At 53.1% G+C, this 13,498-nt stretch overlaps 1 protein-coding gene and 1 long non-coding RNA gene across 7 annotated transcripts in view; one reads left to right on the top strand and one right to left on the bottom strand.

The window, feature by feature from the left end:
* The window catches only part of LOC310882375, a 44,632-nt gene that overhangs the window by 14,188 nt on the left and 16,946 nt on the right, over positions 1-13,498 (top strand). For 2 of the 3 annotated variants that reach the window (XR_014572912.1, XR_014572913.1), the window contains exon 1: positions 7,756-9,256. This is a non-coding gene — a long non-coding RNA (uncharacterized lncRNA). The other variant, XR_014572911.1, reaches the window with a different exon arrangement.
* Positions 1-13,498, bottom strand: part of HNF4A (hepatocyte nuclear factor 4 alpha) — a 35,797-nt gene that overhangs the window by 7,792 nt on the left and 14,507 nt on the right. The window contains exons 1-5 of one of the 4 annotated variants that reach the window (XM_083801027.1): positions 11,630-11,930; positions 7,542-7,716; positions 5,627-5,721; positions 3,250-3,356; positions 876-1,031 (exon numbers count right to left, since the gene is read on the bottom strand). In XM_083801027.1, the coding sequence (XP_083657153.1) occupies positions 876-1,031; positions 3,250-3,356; positions 5,627-5,721; positions 7,542-7,716; positions 11,630-11,750 (654 nt within the window). In that variant the 5' untranslated portion in view covers positions 11,751-11,930. Of the gene's footprint in view, positions 1-875; positions 1,032-3,249; positions 3,357-5,626; positions 5,722-7,541; positions 7,720-11,629; positions 11,931-13,498 lie in introns of those variants that run through there. The other 3 variants (XM_083801028.1, XM_083801029.1, XM_083801030.1) reach the window with 3 other exon arrangements.

The following is a 13,498-nucleotide window of genomic DNA, read 5'->3' as shown; positions in this document are numbered from 1 at the left end:
ACTGGGCTGGAGACTAATCCTAGATGAAGAGGACCTAGGCTGGTTTTGTGACTGAACCGTAGCTAGATTGGAAATGCCTTCCTACAAGTGACAGGAGCTGTGCTGGCCGCTGCCAGAAGTGTCCCTTCCCACTGGAGCTCCCCCACCATCCTCACATACTGTTCGAGCCAGGACGCACATCATGTCCTGTGACATCTGGTCTGAAATTTAGACTTGGCTGAAGATAGCTCTTTGTGTCTCTTTGATGCAGCGTGAGATCTTGCAGTACAGTTTTACAGAGGAATTCAAACGCACGGTGCTTATCTTGGTTAGGAAATCCATAAATATCATTTTAGTTATTTGTGTTAAGTGTAAATACATTCCTGCTTTTTAGCTCTGAAGAGAGAGTTTCTTATTGCCTTGGGAGCAAAATAGTGTTTAGTTTCAATAACTTCATGCTAGGAGAATGAATACCAACATATCCTCAGGCAAGAAACAGAAAGAAAGATAGGTAGATTTGTTTTTAAGTCTTGAGCAGGCTTTAGGTGAGAATTCCTGCTAATTCTGATTACCCTGAGCATTTGTATAGCACTTCAGGTTTTTCAAAGTGCTGCATAAACTATAATCAATCAATAATCGACTGATAGATCCATACAAAATGCTCGCCTGATTGTGTGCCTAATTTCAGCTCACTGTTACCACGCCTGTGCTCATCGACTGATCAGTTGCGCATGCAAATGCCCTGCGCGGGCATTGTATGTACGCGGCTCCCAATCAGCCGCAGCAGCCCGATAACGGAGCGAACAATGCGCATTTTCTTTGAAGGTCTCGGCTCTCATTCGTTTCCCAGCCGCCTTCGTCGGGGCAGAGCGAGGCGGGTGGCCGCGGGCACTCACCTGGTCGTCCAGGGGCAGCTCGCAGAAGGCGGGGATGTACTTGGCCCACTCCACCAGCACCAGCAGCTGCTGCTTCATGGACTCGCAGACGTCAGCAATGTTGGCGATCTTCTTCCCTCGGATGTCTCCGTTCATCACGGGAACCGGGGATGATATCTGGAAGGAAAGAAAGGATCCTTCAGCTTTCGGTGCCGCCGAGGGAACGCAGACAGGAAAATCCCAGGCCTGGGAGGCTCAGGGTTGTGTGTTGATGCAGACTCCAGAGGTGAGATGATTACTTTTTTCTGCTGAACATCCAGCCTCCAGAATATGCAGCACAGTTCACTTCAAATTGAGGTCAATTTAGGGATCTGTGAATACGAAATGTTGCAAAGCTGGGACCGTGGATCATCTTGGTAAACTGTCATGCCTTGAATAGTCCGAATTCAGTAGAATTCAGTAGAATTACAGTACGAATGCTTCCAAAGCCAAGATCTTCCTCCCACTGAACAAATGTGCTCAGTCAAGATCCAAGAGGGAATGAAGGGGCTCATGTAGCAGTCAGCCTTTCCCTCTTGGTGTCCCTCTAACCCCCCCCCCCCACATGAATTTAAGCCTTTTTTTGCAAAACTACACATGTGCAAACATGCCCACAACGCAGATCCCTTTTCTTCGTGGAGAATTATTTGGGATTGCAGAGGCAAATGGGGCCATTTCATATGTAAAGGAGAAGCCTGACAACTCTGCAAGTCCCTTCACCCAGAGAAAGAACATCTCCCCCAAACCAGGCACCCAGCCTCCTGCCTGGTTCTCATGCATAGCTGCTCACCCAGCTCATCTGAAAATTTGCCCTTAGTCACTACTTTATCCTCATGCTTCTGTAAGCAATTAACTCAACCCCGTCACTGCCCTCTGCCTGCCCTGTCCGCTCATGTACAACATCAGCTCTTCCTGTCCTGTTCCTGCCAGCATTTTCAGCTTGGACCCTGCCAGCCTCCCTAAGGAAATGGAGTTCAAATGCCATCTGCATTTATTTTTTTTTTCAGGTTGCATTACCTGGAAGCTCTCCAGCTCTAGAGCTATTATTGAATAAATAAGATTGTAAAAATCTCACCACGTATTACCCTAATCAGAGAGCCCCGGAAGGCTTAGCAAATAAATAAAGACCTCTGAATGAGTGACCCAAGATCTTGGAGAAAACAGCTCCTCAGCAGTATCTTGTTCTAATTACTAGGAACATAAAAGTTACCAATTAGTGTGCCGGAGCCTGCCTTGTTTAATGAGTCTGTCTGTGCTCTGTGGGAGAGCAACAGCTCCCCTGGATTTGTCAATGGCTGTAGTTTTATCAGCAGACCCCACTCAAGCCTTACATGTCATGTCACTGCAGGGCCCAGAAATGCCCTTGTAGGTCTGGTGACTTGAGATCCCGTTATCTCACCTCTCCAGGAGCAGCACCAATGTTATTTTTGGAGGGTATATAAATACATTAGGACCTGTGTAGGACAAAGTGAGACATGGGATGACAGTGGCTACACTGCTGCTGTCAAGGCTTGGCCCTTAGCCCTTCTGACATCCCCTCTTCAAGGAGAAGGACCTTACAGCCTGAGCCCGGAGCCCAGAGCGCGGCGTGTCCTGTCCTGGGGCATCTCCCTGGTCAGTCTGAGGGCAACATGAGCCTTGGAGCAAGGAAGAACATGGGCCACCAATTTGAACCCATCTTTGTTTTCAGGAGGACAAGGAGTGCTGCTCTCCTCAGCTCCCACAAAGGTTGGCTGCTCCTGCCTCCAGCCACAGCCCTGCCCTCGCCATGGCCTGTGAACTCATGTCCTGTCCTGTGTCCTCCCACACAAAGCCAATTTGACATACACTGTGTGCAGACTTTTAAACTGGAGTCCTCTTTTCAGTGAACGCTCTAGGAAATAAGTTTTGGCAGCATGTTTGTGGCAATGAGGAATTTCAAGCAAACACTGGAAAGAATATCCGCATAAGAAAGCACGAAACCGATTCCTTGTGAAACTGTGCAGGAAGCTAGAAACCAGGAGTTCCTACCAGGCATCGGGGAAAGGAAACTGCCTGTGCAAGGCCAGCCCCTCGGCTGGCAGAGACTGCTGCAGCTCCTCGGATTGCAATGACTTTCCCCTGTTTTCTTCCAGCAGGCTCTCCAGCCTCCGTGTGCCCCACATTGCCTATTATTACAGCGCAGCTCCAGACCAAGGACCATTAAGGGGAAGGTTTCAGGTAACAAATGCCTTGAAAAACCAGCGCTGAGTTGGCAGATAAGTTGCTTAGAAAAGAGGCAGGGATTTGAGGACTCAGCTATTAAACACTCACCAGGCCCTAGTGGCCAGATAGTGCCTGGTGCTTGTGAATTTGCCAGAGAAGAAAGAAGAGGTACCTGCTGTGCCAGGACTTCTGCCTGCAGTAAGACATTGATGGAGGGCAAGCTGCTGTCTTCATAACTTGATCTCCGGGTGCTGATTCGGTCCCGTTCGTTTTGTACAGCTGCAAGAGAGTATTTTGGCACAGCTGCAGGTTGTTCATGGAAATGCACAGCAAAAACTATCACAGTATTTTGGCATTGCCTTTCGCAGTGCTTTGGACTGCTTCCTGAGCTGCAGTTTCCCAGCTTCCCTGCCTGGCAGGGCAGGGTGCAGCTGTCTCTGGGTTGTGATGTGATGCCTGCGAGAGCTGACTACATTTAGTCATTCTGTTTTCGCGTTGCCTTTGTTAGGCTTTCCTGGGACTGGGGTGTTTCAGAGCTCAAGGACTTGGTTCGAAACCTGCAGAGTTCAACGGGAGAGTTTCATTTCAAAGGATCTGGCTCTCAGGTTTTTGATTTCAAGATATAGGATCAGTCTCTTAGGGGAATCTCTGAGACTGTGGCCATGCTCACACACGGAGCCCCCATACGTGCGAAATTGAGCAGTTGAGTACCTGCACGGCTATTTTGTCTGTCCATGCGACTTCTGTGAGCTGCATTTGGGAAGCTCCTGCACTGGGTAGGTGCAGTTTGCAAACCTCTCTCTCAGCTACGATAACAAAGAAAATGTAAAACAGCTCCTATGTATCTATCCAGAGCAACAATGCTCTCATACCTTAACACAAAGAGAGTCCCAGGACAGGTATCACCCCGTCATGCCTCCCTGCTTGGTCTGCTCTTGAGCAGGACCTGAGCTCCAAGTCTGAGCGGCAGCAGCAGCCGGAGCAGCAGCAGGAATGCTGAGGAGGAGAATTTGCCTCTCTGTCTGCTCCGAGGCCGTGGGCTGGCCATAACTCACCGCGGCCAAGCCAATCACCCAAAGCCATCTGCTCAAATAAGGTATTGATCGACAGCAGGGGAAACAGAACAGTCTCTGCCTTAGGCTCTTGGCTCTCTGGATTGATACGTTCTCAATGTATAAATCCGCCTGATAAAAAGCAATAATGAGGCTGGGCCAGAAGCAAAGCCCTGCAGTCAGCGGCTGTAAATAGGAGCTCTCAAGGTTATGCCGCTTGTTATCAGTAGCAGGCCCCCGAGTTCAGTCACGCCATGATGTTTTCCAAATGTTTGCTCAGTATTAGCTGGTCATGCACCTAATGTAACTTCTATTGAATATTAACAGACAGCAGCAGAGCTCTGGGCACGGGATGAGCGGGCTCTGCGGGGAGAGGAGGATTCCTATGTTCTTCAGGAAAAGTCAAGCCCAGTTCCTTGCAACACCTCATCCGCTTTAACGGGGGTGAAATGTTCCTGCTCGGAGAACTTCCCACAGACCAGTGTTCCCGGGGCAGGGCCTTGGTGCCTCCACCAGCAGGGTCACCAGCGGGACCACCGGCAGCCCCAGGTGCCCTCGCTGCTGTGAGTGCTTCTGAGAAGCGAGCAGGGCTGAGCAGGGGGTGAATCCTGCCCCGCCGTGTCCGGGGCAGGGGACCCAGAAGGACTGCAGAGACAGAGATGCAGGCAAGTCTGTGGGGTGCTCCTGGGCCATGCAGGCAGGCGGATGCCTTAACTCATTTTGAGTAGAGGTATAGTTGAAATGCTCCACCTTGCTCTGGGTCCTTCCTGCCATGGCTGATGTATCAGATAAAACTCAGCTGTCTACAGAGGGCCAACAAGAACCTACAGGCACATGAGGAAACAAAGGGGCAAAATGATAGCTGCACCCTTTGCTGGAGGCACCTGTCCCGCTGTGGATCTGATGGTGACTAGGCACTAGCACTGACAGCAATGTTCCCAAAGTGTTTCCAACTTGTCCAGGCCTTCTTTGAAGTTCCTGCATCTCACTGATGTTAAGAAGCGTTCCCAGGTCGCTCAGATGTGGGAGCAGAGGTGATGTGTGTGTCAGTGTGAGAGTGCGCTAAAGAGCCACGGGTGCCATGGGCATGGCCCTGTGGCACCCTCCTGGCTATGTCTATGCTGACCCCTGAAAAGACCCTCTGAAATTGAATTTAGGAGCACACAGGGTCCCTTAATTGACTTAATTGCTTAATTGACTGTTGGGATGAGAGCTGCTTGCAAAGCCCTGGTACAGATGGCAGCAGGGCAGGTTGGGCATGTGCAGGGCTCATGATGAGGGGACAAAACTCCCCCTAACACCCAGTGATGGAGGCCTGGATCCGTGCAGAGGGGAGCACTATGGAAGGAAGACAGGGCTAAGCTGGCTGAGCGAGCGTGCCCACGAACCGGCAGGGACTGGCCTTTGGCTGCGAGGGCTTCCTCAGACAGACAGACAGACAGACAGACAGCGTGACCGCTGCTGAGGGCAGCACGGGGAAGCCACGCCGTGACCCACCTTCCTTCTTCATTCCTGCTCGGAAGCACTTCTTAAGCCTGCAGTATCGGCACTGGTTTCTTTTGTCTTTGTCTACCACGCACTGCCTGTTAAACCTGGGAAGAAACAGAGGTGTGAGGAGCAGCAAGACGGAGCCTGTTACAGAAATGAGGTGACAGGACAAGGCAGAGCCCCAGGCTCCACGATACACTCAGAGCAGATTCCTTGAGGCTCACCCTGAGAAAGGAGCCCCAGTCTGTGCCACTTCCACGCTTGCTTTAATCTGAACTGATTAAAACTGAGCACCTCAGCCCTCTGCTCTACCCCTGGCTGAGCAATAAGGACAAGCTAGATCTGACAGTCACACGCAGGAGCTCAGGCTGCTGCTCTACATGCTGGCCACGAGGCAGAGGGTACTTGAGATGGAGCAACAAGCCCCAGGGAAGTTCAGATTGTGAGCCAGGAGGGTCAGAGCCACCTTGGTAACCTCTATGGTAAGCTGGAATCCAGTTAGAAGGGAGGAAGAATGCCTTTATTATGAATTTAAAAAAAGGATAGATGTGAGTTTAAGTCCCTGAATCTTCCCAAGGTAGTGTGGGATCCAAGGAGATTGCTCCTGACCTCTGGACAGCTCTGCAGTCACCTGTGCTTCAGAGAGGAGATGGGAAGCAGCCAGGTCCTGCCCTACACACTTGTACTACCACATTGATCACACGTGAGGGTACATAAACTGATCTCCCATGTGTGGTTCTTATATGCAACACAAGCCGGGTAGCCATTTGCAGCAGGAATTTCACTTGCAAATTTGCTCTAATTTGCTGCTGATTGATCGAGCTTGCAAAGCAAAGACAAAGGCATACAGAACTGGGAAAGGGCTCCCAGCCATGCCAAGTTCTGTAGCTTTTGAAAAGGCTTGTTTCTGCTGTGCTTCTGGAAGCCCCAAGCCAAGATCTCCTCAAACGGATGACTGAAAGCAGCCCTTTAAGCATTTGTGTAACACTTATGTAGAAGGTCTAGCGTCAAAAGAGCGGGGCACCCGGGCTTTTCTCACTGGAGCTGTGTGGAGGGGGCTCCCTGGGCAGCCAGGCTAAATAACCCTGGGGTGCAGGCAAAAATATGTTTCACATGCTAAATCTGGGGCTTCTTTCCGTCACCCAGATTTCAGAGTCATGTTGCTGTTCACGCTGTCCAAGTGGCTGTCAGGACACCAGGAGTGGATCACTCCAAGATCCTGAGGGAGTCAGACACGCTGAGCTGAGGATTCCTCAATTTCCACTGCGACTCCAGGTCTCGGTCGCTCAGAGCAGCGAGCAGGCAAGTCACAGCCACTGGTGGCATGGGAGAGCCGTGGGCCTCCTGCCAGCAGCACCAGGTGAAGTGTGTGAGGTGCACGAGCGGCGCGCATGTCTCGTCCCGTCACGGGACGCGCAGCCATGTGCACACCGCATTACCCAACTTGTTGCCTCTTTAGGTGCTCAGAGAGCGCAGCAGGGAGATGGCAGACACACTTCCACCTCGTGATGGAGAAGGGAAGGGAGGCCACTTAAGTGCTCCCAGGGAGCGAATGGGGTTTGTGCTGCACTCAGAGCACAGGGCAGAAATGTGCTCAGCCCTCAAAATGGGGCTTCCCCACCAGCACCACCTGGCTTTTTGGTCACATCTGTGGTTGGCAAAGAACATGTGTTTGGTCCCTAAAGTATGAGCTCGCAGGGTCTTCCCTCAGTGATCCCATGAGGGCAATGCCAGAGGGAGAGCTGTTCTGTGCCTCTGGCCCTTCCCAGCCAGGGGATGAGGTCAGGGAATATGGTGGAGGATGCAGGGAGGATGAAGGGGATGAAGGAACATGCTGCCATGCTCTGAGAGCTTTGCTGTACAGAGCTTTGCTGCTGGGGACTGTTTAGCCTCTGCCACACATCTCGTCCCCCTCTGTCCTTACCTGCAGGAGTACATGTGGTTCTTCCGGACGCTCCTCCTGAAGAAGCCTTTGCAGCCATCACAGCTGGAAGCCCCGTAATGCTTCCCCGTGGCGCGGTCCCCGCAGATGGCACACAGCGCGCTCACCCCGATGCTGTTGGAGGTGTTGAGGTTGGCTGCTTCTGATGGAGATGTGTCTGCTTGGGGAAGGACACAGGAAGAAGAGGGTGAGACAGACAGCCAACATCTCCGAGCTCAGTTTCCAGCGAGAGACCTGATTTTTGGGGAACTGGGCAGCTGCAGCCAGGCTGTGTGGCAGCGGGCTGTCAGAGATGTGCGTGAGGAGTGGTGGTGCTCCGAGCGGCCTGAGTCATTGCAGCCTGAACGTGCTCAAGCTGCTGCTGTGCCAGGGTGAGACAGCTCTCCCCAAAGGCCTGCCTCCAGCAACGCCTTCAGACTACACGGAAACCCAGCTGTCACAGAGCGCAGCCAAAATTCCTGGGGGATTTGCAGATGCTTTGGGCCTCTGCAGTGTGGCCAGAGAGTGAGCTGGTGCAGAGTTAAAGCTGAGGCATTACAGCTCAGGGTGAGCTGCTGGGTTATGAGCAAGGTGTTTGTGTTACAGCCCTGAAACAGCCCAAGGCAGCCCTGAGCAGACGCTGTTACAAAAATGAGGTGACCAGCTCCCTTTGCTGCAGAGCCTCTGCCAGGCACGGAGCTCCAGCCTGCGCAGCATGTCTGCAGCTGAACGAGGCGATCAGTGCACAACGGGCTCAGCTGGCTTCTGCTGGAAAACCCATGGGCTAATACTACCCGTACAAGGAAGGATTGGGCAAGCTAACACAGAAAGAAAGGGCGACACTGTAACATGAAGGAGGCTGTGTGCCGGGTATCTTCCAGTCTGGTAACACCACTGCTGGGACAGATGTGTCTCACAGTCCTTACAAACTGTAAGGGGACTGGCATGTGCAGGGCTTTCTTGGGAGGGTGGGGAATTGCAGCAGTCTCTGTAGGAAAGGACACCTGAAAGGCTCAAAACCATACAAGCCTCACACTAAAACCCCTCCAGCAAGCCAAACAAATCTCAAGGCTGAAGGGATCAGCTTGTAATTCAGTTGATCTAGTTGTCCCCTCTGGTGCACATTTTCTTGTATCAGCATGGGCACATTCCCCTGCCTCAGTGGAAATCCCATTTGCAAATGATACCCAGGATTTACAAAGCCATAGAAACCTGCTGAGACTTTAATACCTGAGTATATTGATCCCGACAGCCCCCATCAAAGGACAGTCATGGAGACCAGCAGGACCAATGGAGGCTCCGACCAAGACAGCAGCAGTTTCTGCCAGAGGCACTAAAAGAAAGTCCTCAGGCGCCACTCGTGACCCTGCCGGCATCCCATAACACAGAGATGGGCATTGCACAATGAGTGGGGCTCCCCAGAGGACATTCACCCCCCATTTCTGGAGGCCGGACAGTCAGTCGCTGAGGGTGAGCCCTGATCTCCCCAGGTGTGTGGGGAACAGCTCTGTACTCCTGATCCCCCTCTTGCCTTCTCCCTCGCCATGCTTCTCCTGGATTTGGCAGGACACAGTTAATGCTTGCCTGGGGAGGACCACAGCTGCTCCCACTTGGCACCCACCAGAAAGGGGCTGCAGGGGGGCTGGGGGCTATAAAAAGGCTGGTCCTAGGACAGCTGCCTTTGCTAGCTGGAGACTGTGTGCTGGGGGAAGGCTAAGGTAACACTCCTGGGACTTTAATATTAGCTTTTATTTAGTATGGGGAGGTGCACAGCATCCTCGTGCCTTCCCTTGGTGTAGATGCGTGGGCACAAATAGCTGGGAGTGGATGCTGTGACCCTGGCAGTGAGCTCACATAGGGCGTCTCGAGCCAGCCCTCCCCTGGCTCTGGCAGCAGTTTTCATTTCCCTGCTTGCTTTCTGGTTCCTTGTGTCCCTCCTATATTGCTTTCCTGAGTCACAGTTTGCTCCCTCTCTGAGCCTGGCACACCCGGCTGTACCTCGGGGCTGGAGGAGCTGTGTTCTTGTACGTGCTGTCCTGCCTGCTCGGGAAGCTCCTTCCCCTGCTCCCAGCACCCCGAGCCCCTTCCCCTGTGCCTATGTGTCCCTTGCCTCAAAAAAAAAAACAAAAAAACAGCTTGCCTCCAAAAACCTTCCTCTGAATGCATCCTGAGGGCTCAGCTGCCTCAATGTTGTTCCAGAAAGTTAGCTTTTCAGTTTGCTTCCTATGTTTAGATATAGAGTTTGCAACAGAGGATAAAAGAGATAGTGCGCCCATAATCACAATGCTTGTCTATCAGTGACAGCCCAGATACATCCCTCCTAGTGGGGTATCATGCTCTAAACAGAGGAGTATATAATAGGAGAAACTGGTACTGTTACTGGAGAAATCTTCATCTGATAGGAACTGGTTCCATTTTTGGTGAGCTAATGGATAATTTTCCTATCAAGTTTATTTTTGTAGTGCCAAAAATATGTGCTTTTGGCTGCTGCATTGAAGGGAGTTCAATGGACATAGGTTTGGAGTTAAAGTAAATGGAGGAAGGAAAAAACAACAACACAGTTTGTGACCTCACAGCTGAGTTAGGGTGACAGGAGCAACTTGGGGTTCCCAAGCCAGCCCGAACGCAGGACGTGTTTGTAGTGGGACAGTGGCAAACTTCCCAGGGCTGAGTGGCCACCCCAGGCTAGAGCCGGGGAGCCCCACAGGCCACCAGCCGAGCTCTCTGGCACTCCGTGGGCAGTTGCCCTGGGGTGAGACCAGCCCCTCACCGGGATCTAGGCATACGAGGAGGAGAGGTGTCAGTGCCTTGTAACGCAGCTGACTCACCTGCCCCTAGGGCACGTTTCGTGCTGCCCCTGAGCTAGCTGTATGAAATTCCTGAGTCCCTCTGCCTCATGGAGCCCCCGCTCACAGTCCAGTACAGGGTGAGCTTTTCTGGTTTCCCCCCACACACACAAACCTCTGTGTGCTGTCTAGGAAAGGAGCACAGGGAGCAAAGCCTGGGCTTGTCCTCAAAGGTCCCGGTGGGTGCTGGCAGAGCCCAAGGGGGCTGCTTTCAGCCCCAAGCCCTTCAGGTGGGTATGGACAGCCCTGGGCACAGAGGGCAGGGGGAGGTGGTTGCATGGTTTCGGCACCACGATGCGACATCTGCGGGGAGCGGAGCTGAAGCTGGGGGAAGATCTGTGCTGCTGGCACGGTCCTGCCAGGACAGGGGTGCCCGAGCAGCCTCGGTGATACGGCGAGCAAGAGGAAAGGGCTCAGGGAGTCATTTTCTGCAGTGTTACTTGTTTAGTCATTAACACGTATTTAGAGAGATGTTAGGGAGACTGGGAGAGGAATCTCCTCTTATTGCCGAGCATTAATCAACAGGATTCCTTGGTCCCCAAACGGGTGGGCCAGTATTGCAAATCCTGGTGGGTTAAGTGTGACTTCACCTTCCTGAAGGGATGGGAGCTCTCATCACCCCCTGCCAGCTCTGCTTGCTCCCCTCCCAGCCAGGCCAAGCCCCCCGGCCCCGCAGTGCTCCAGGGACCACGCTCCCACCCAGCACTGCACAGAGAAGGGCAGTGGCCTCAGGGCAGCTCCTGGGGCAGCACTCGAATCACTTTTTTAAAGTGATTTCCACCCTCACCAGGCACTAAGAAGCTTTCTGGGCTGGGGAAAACCTAGCTACAGCCACTCCTGGGATGGGACTGGCTTTCCGCTTGAGTCACGGGCTCTGTGGAGTTTCTGGTGAGCGGTAGGCAGCATTTCAGTTTGCAGCTTTGGGGTTTTTTCTTTCTTTCGGAGCCTGTGGGCAGTGAGACCCACCTGTCCTCAGCTCAGGCCCTGGGCCGTGGCTGGATGTCCGTTGTGGACCACTAATCCCACCGCGCTCTTGTTGCGCGCCCATCCCCGAGGTATCTGGGCACCATCCCTCCCATGCCCGGCACCGCTCCACCACCTCTATTTCTCTCCGGGTAAAGCAAGAAGCCCCCACGAGCCACGCAGCAGAGCGCCCCGCGGTGCCCCAGCCCTCCCCAGGAGCGATTCGGCGACCACCTCGGGGACTCGTCCTCCCTCAGGAGAGGAGGCGGCGTGGGGACTTACCGTTGCCCATAGCCAGCACCTGCATGTTCTCGAACTCCAGAGTGGTATACGCCGGGTCCAGTGCCGCGCTATAATCTGCCATCTCCATGTCTATCAGGGCTTTGGAAAGGCGCATTATCATCGGCAAACACGGGCCAGATTGTACTGATTCCCTTGTCCGAGGCTATTGGCCCTTATGCCTCTCTCTGCCTTCGCTGCGTCCCCTATCTGTTGTCTTTTATTTCAAATATTTCTCTGAAAGGATTTGCTGAGCCTCAAGGCCTATACTCCCCAGAGGGGTGGAGGCAGGAGGCAGGGGGTTAATCTTTAATCATCTCACCCACTGCTGAACGCTGCTAGGCTGTTTTTTTTTTTTTTTTGGTGGAGCAGCAGTGATTCTTGTTGACTGTTTATTATTGAATCTTGAGGCGCTGTGCTCGTTTCAGCCCCAGGCACACGCAGGACCGCGAGAGAAGGCGCTCGCCACCCAGGAAACACCTTCCTGGGGATATTGACCTTGATGCCGAGCTGCTGCTGTTGGTCTTAATTGTACCTGGGGTGGAAAACTTGGAAAAAACCCTGCCTAGAGAACAAGGCTGCTCTTCACTTCTGTCATCGCCTTCCCCTCTCCACCGTTCGTTGCCTTCGCCCCCCGATTTCCCCTTCTCGCTCCCTCCCTCCCACAGCTCTTCCTTTTTTCTCCCTTTCCTCTCCGAGAAGGTCAGCGCCTGCATTGCAATTTACACGTTGCTATGCAAAGTAACAACGTAGGGCTCATTTTACTTCCCTATAAACCCAGTTTTACAGGGGCTGAGTGCCCTATAAACAGGTCCCACTCTGCAGCCGTGACCAAACAACCTTCGGGGTGAGGGTTTGCCGAGCGCCAGGCACGCAAGCGGAGCGGCGAGCGAGGGGCCGAGCCAGGCCGGGGCTGGCGCGGGCACCCAGGGCACGGCCGGGCCCGCTCCTGTCCCCTTCATCCCGGCGTTGGAGCCACCCGGTGTCAGACACACCCCGGCCCCGCTTTGACTGACACGTCTTAAAAGTTTCATTGGGCGTTTTACAGCTCAGCAGGGCTTTGCTCTGCGGTGTGGAGTTTCCTTCTGTGGGTTCAACCTCCGCTGCCTTACAGGCCTCCAGCCTGCCGGCATGGCCGACACCTCGGGGCAGACCCCGGGGGCACACAAGCGGCAGAGCTCGTGCTCGCCGAGCCCCAGCTCACCCAGGGCATGTCAGCCCTCTCCGGGACTGACAAGTTCCAGTGTAATTTGCAGCACCTAAAAATGCAAGATCAACAAGCAGGTATTTAATTGATCACTGAATGGCGTCAGCTGGATTGCTCAGGAAAACAAGCAACTGATGATTCAGTATCAGTTTGCTCTGCACTGGAAACATCCCTGATTTCACAATCGGCTGGGTCCACGCTGCCAATTTGGGATTGAAACATGTTTGTATTTGTGCCTCCTGGGTGCACCAATACAGCCCCGGCTCCATGAGCCATCCTCACCACGGTGGCTATATTAGGATGTATGTAGCACTTCCAAATAGCACTTTTACCTTTGGGCGACAGATCTGCAGGAGCAAAGCGGGGAACAGGGGAAAGCCCCTGATTTCCTATTTGGGACTGGCGACAAGTGATCCTTTACTGCAGGGGAAACAGTCCTCTGCTCTGTGCTCTCAGGAGACAGGCTGGACCCTCTCTGCACTCACGTGGCTGGCTGTACTTTCATTCGGCAGGAACAGTCCTGGGCTAAAAATGAATTTAATGATGTGCACCAGGGTGTAGATGGTAAGGTGGAGTGTAGCCCTGCTGTGGCCTCATTTCAGGGCCCTCCGTCCCAGTCCTGCTCGGGCCACAGTGATCCCTTTGATTAGATAAATGCTACAGAC

This window comes from Anser anser, assembly GCF_964211835.1.
Source record: "Anser anser genome assembly, chromosome: 16".
Taxonomy (NCBI): Eukaryota; Metazoa; Chordata; class Aves; order Anseriformes; family Anatidae; genus Anser; species Anser anser.
The sequence above is the reverse complement of the archived record's forward strand: the minus strand, read 5'-3'. Positions and strand labels throughout refer to the sequence as shown.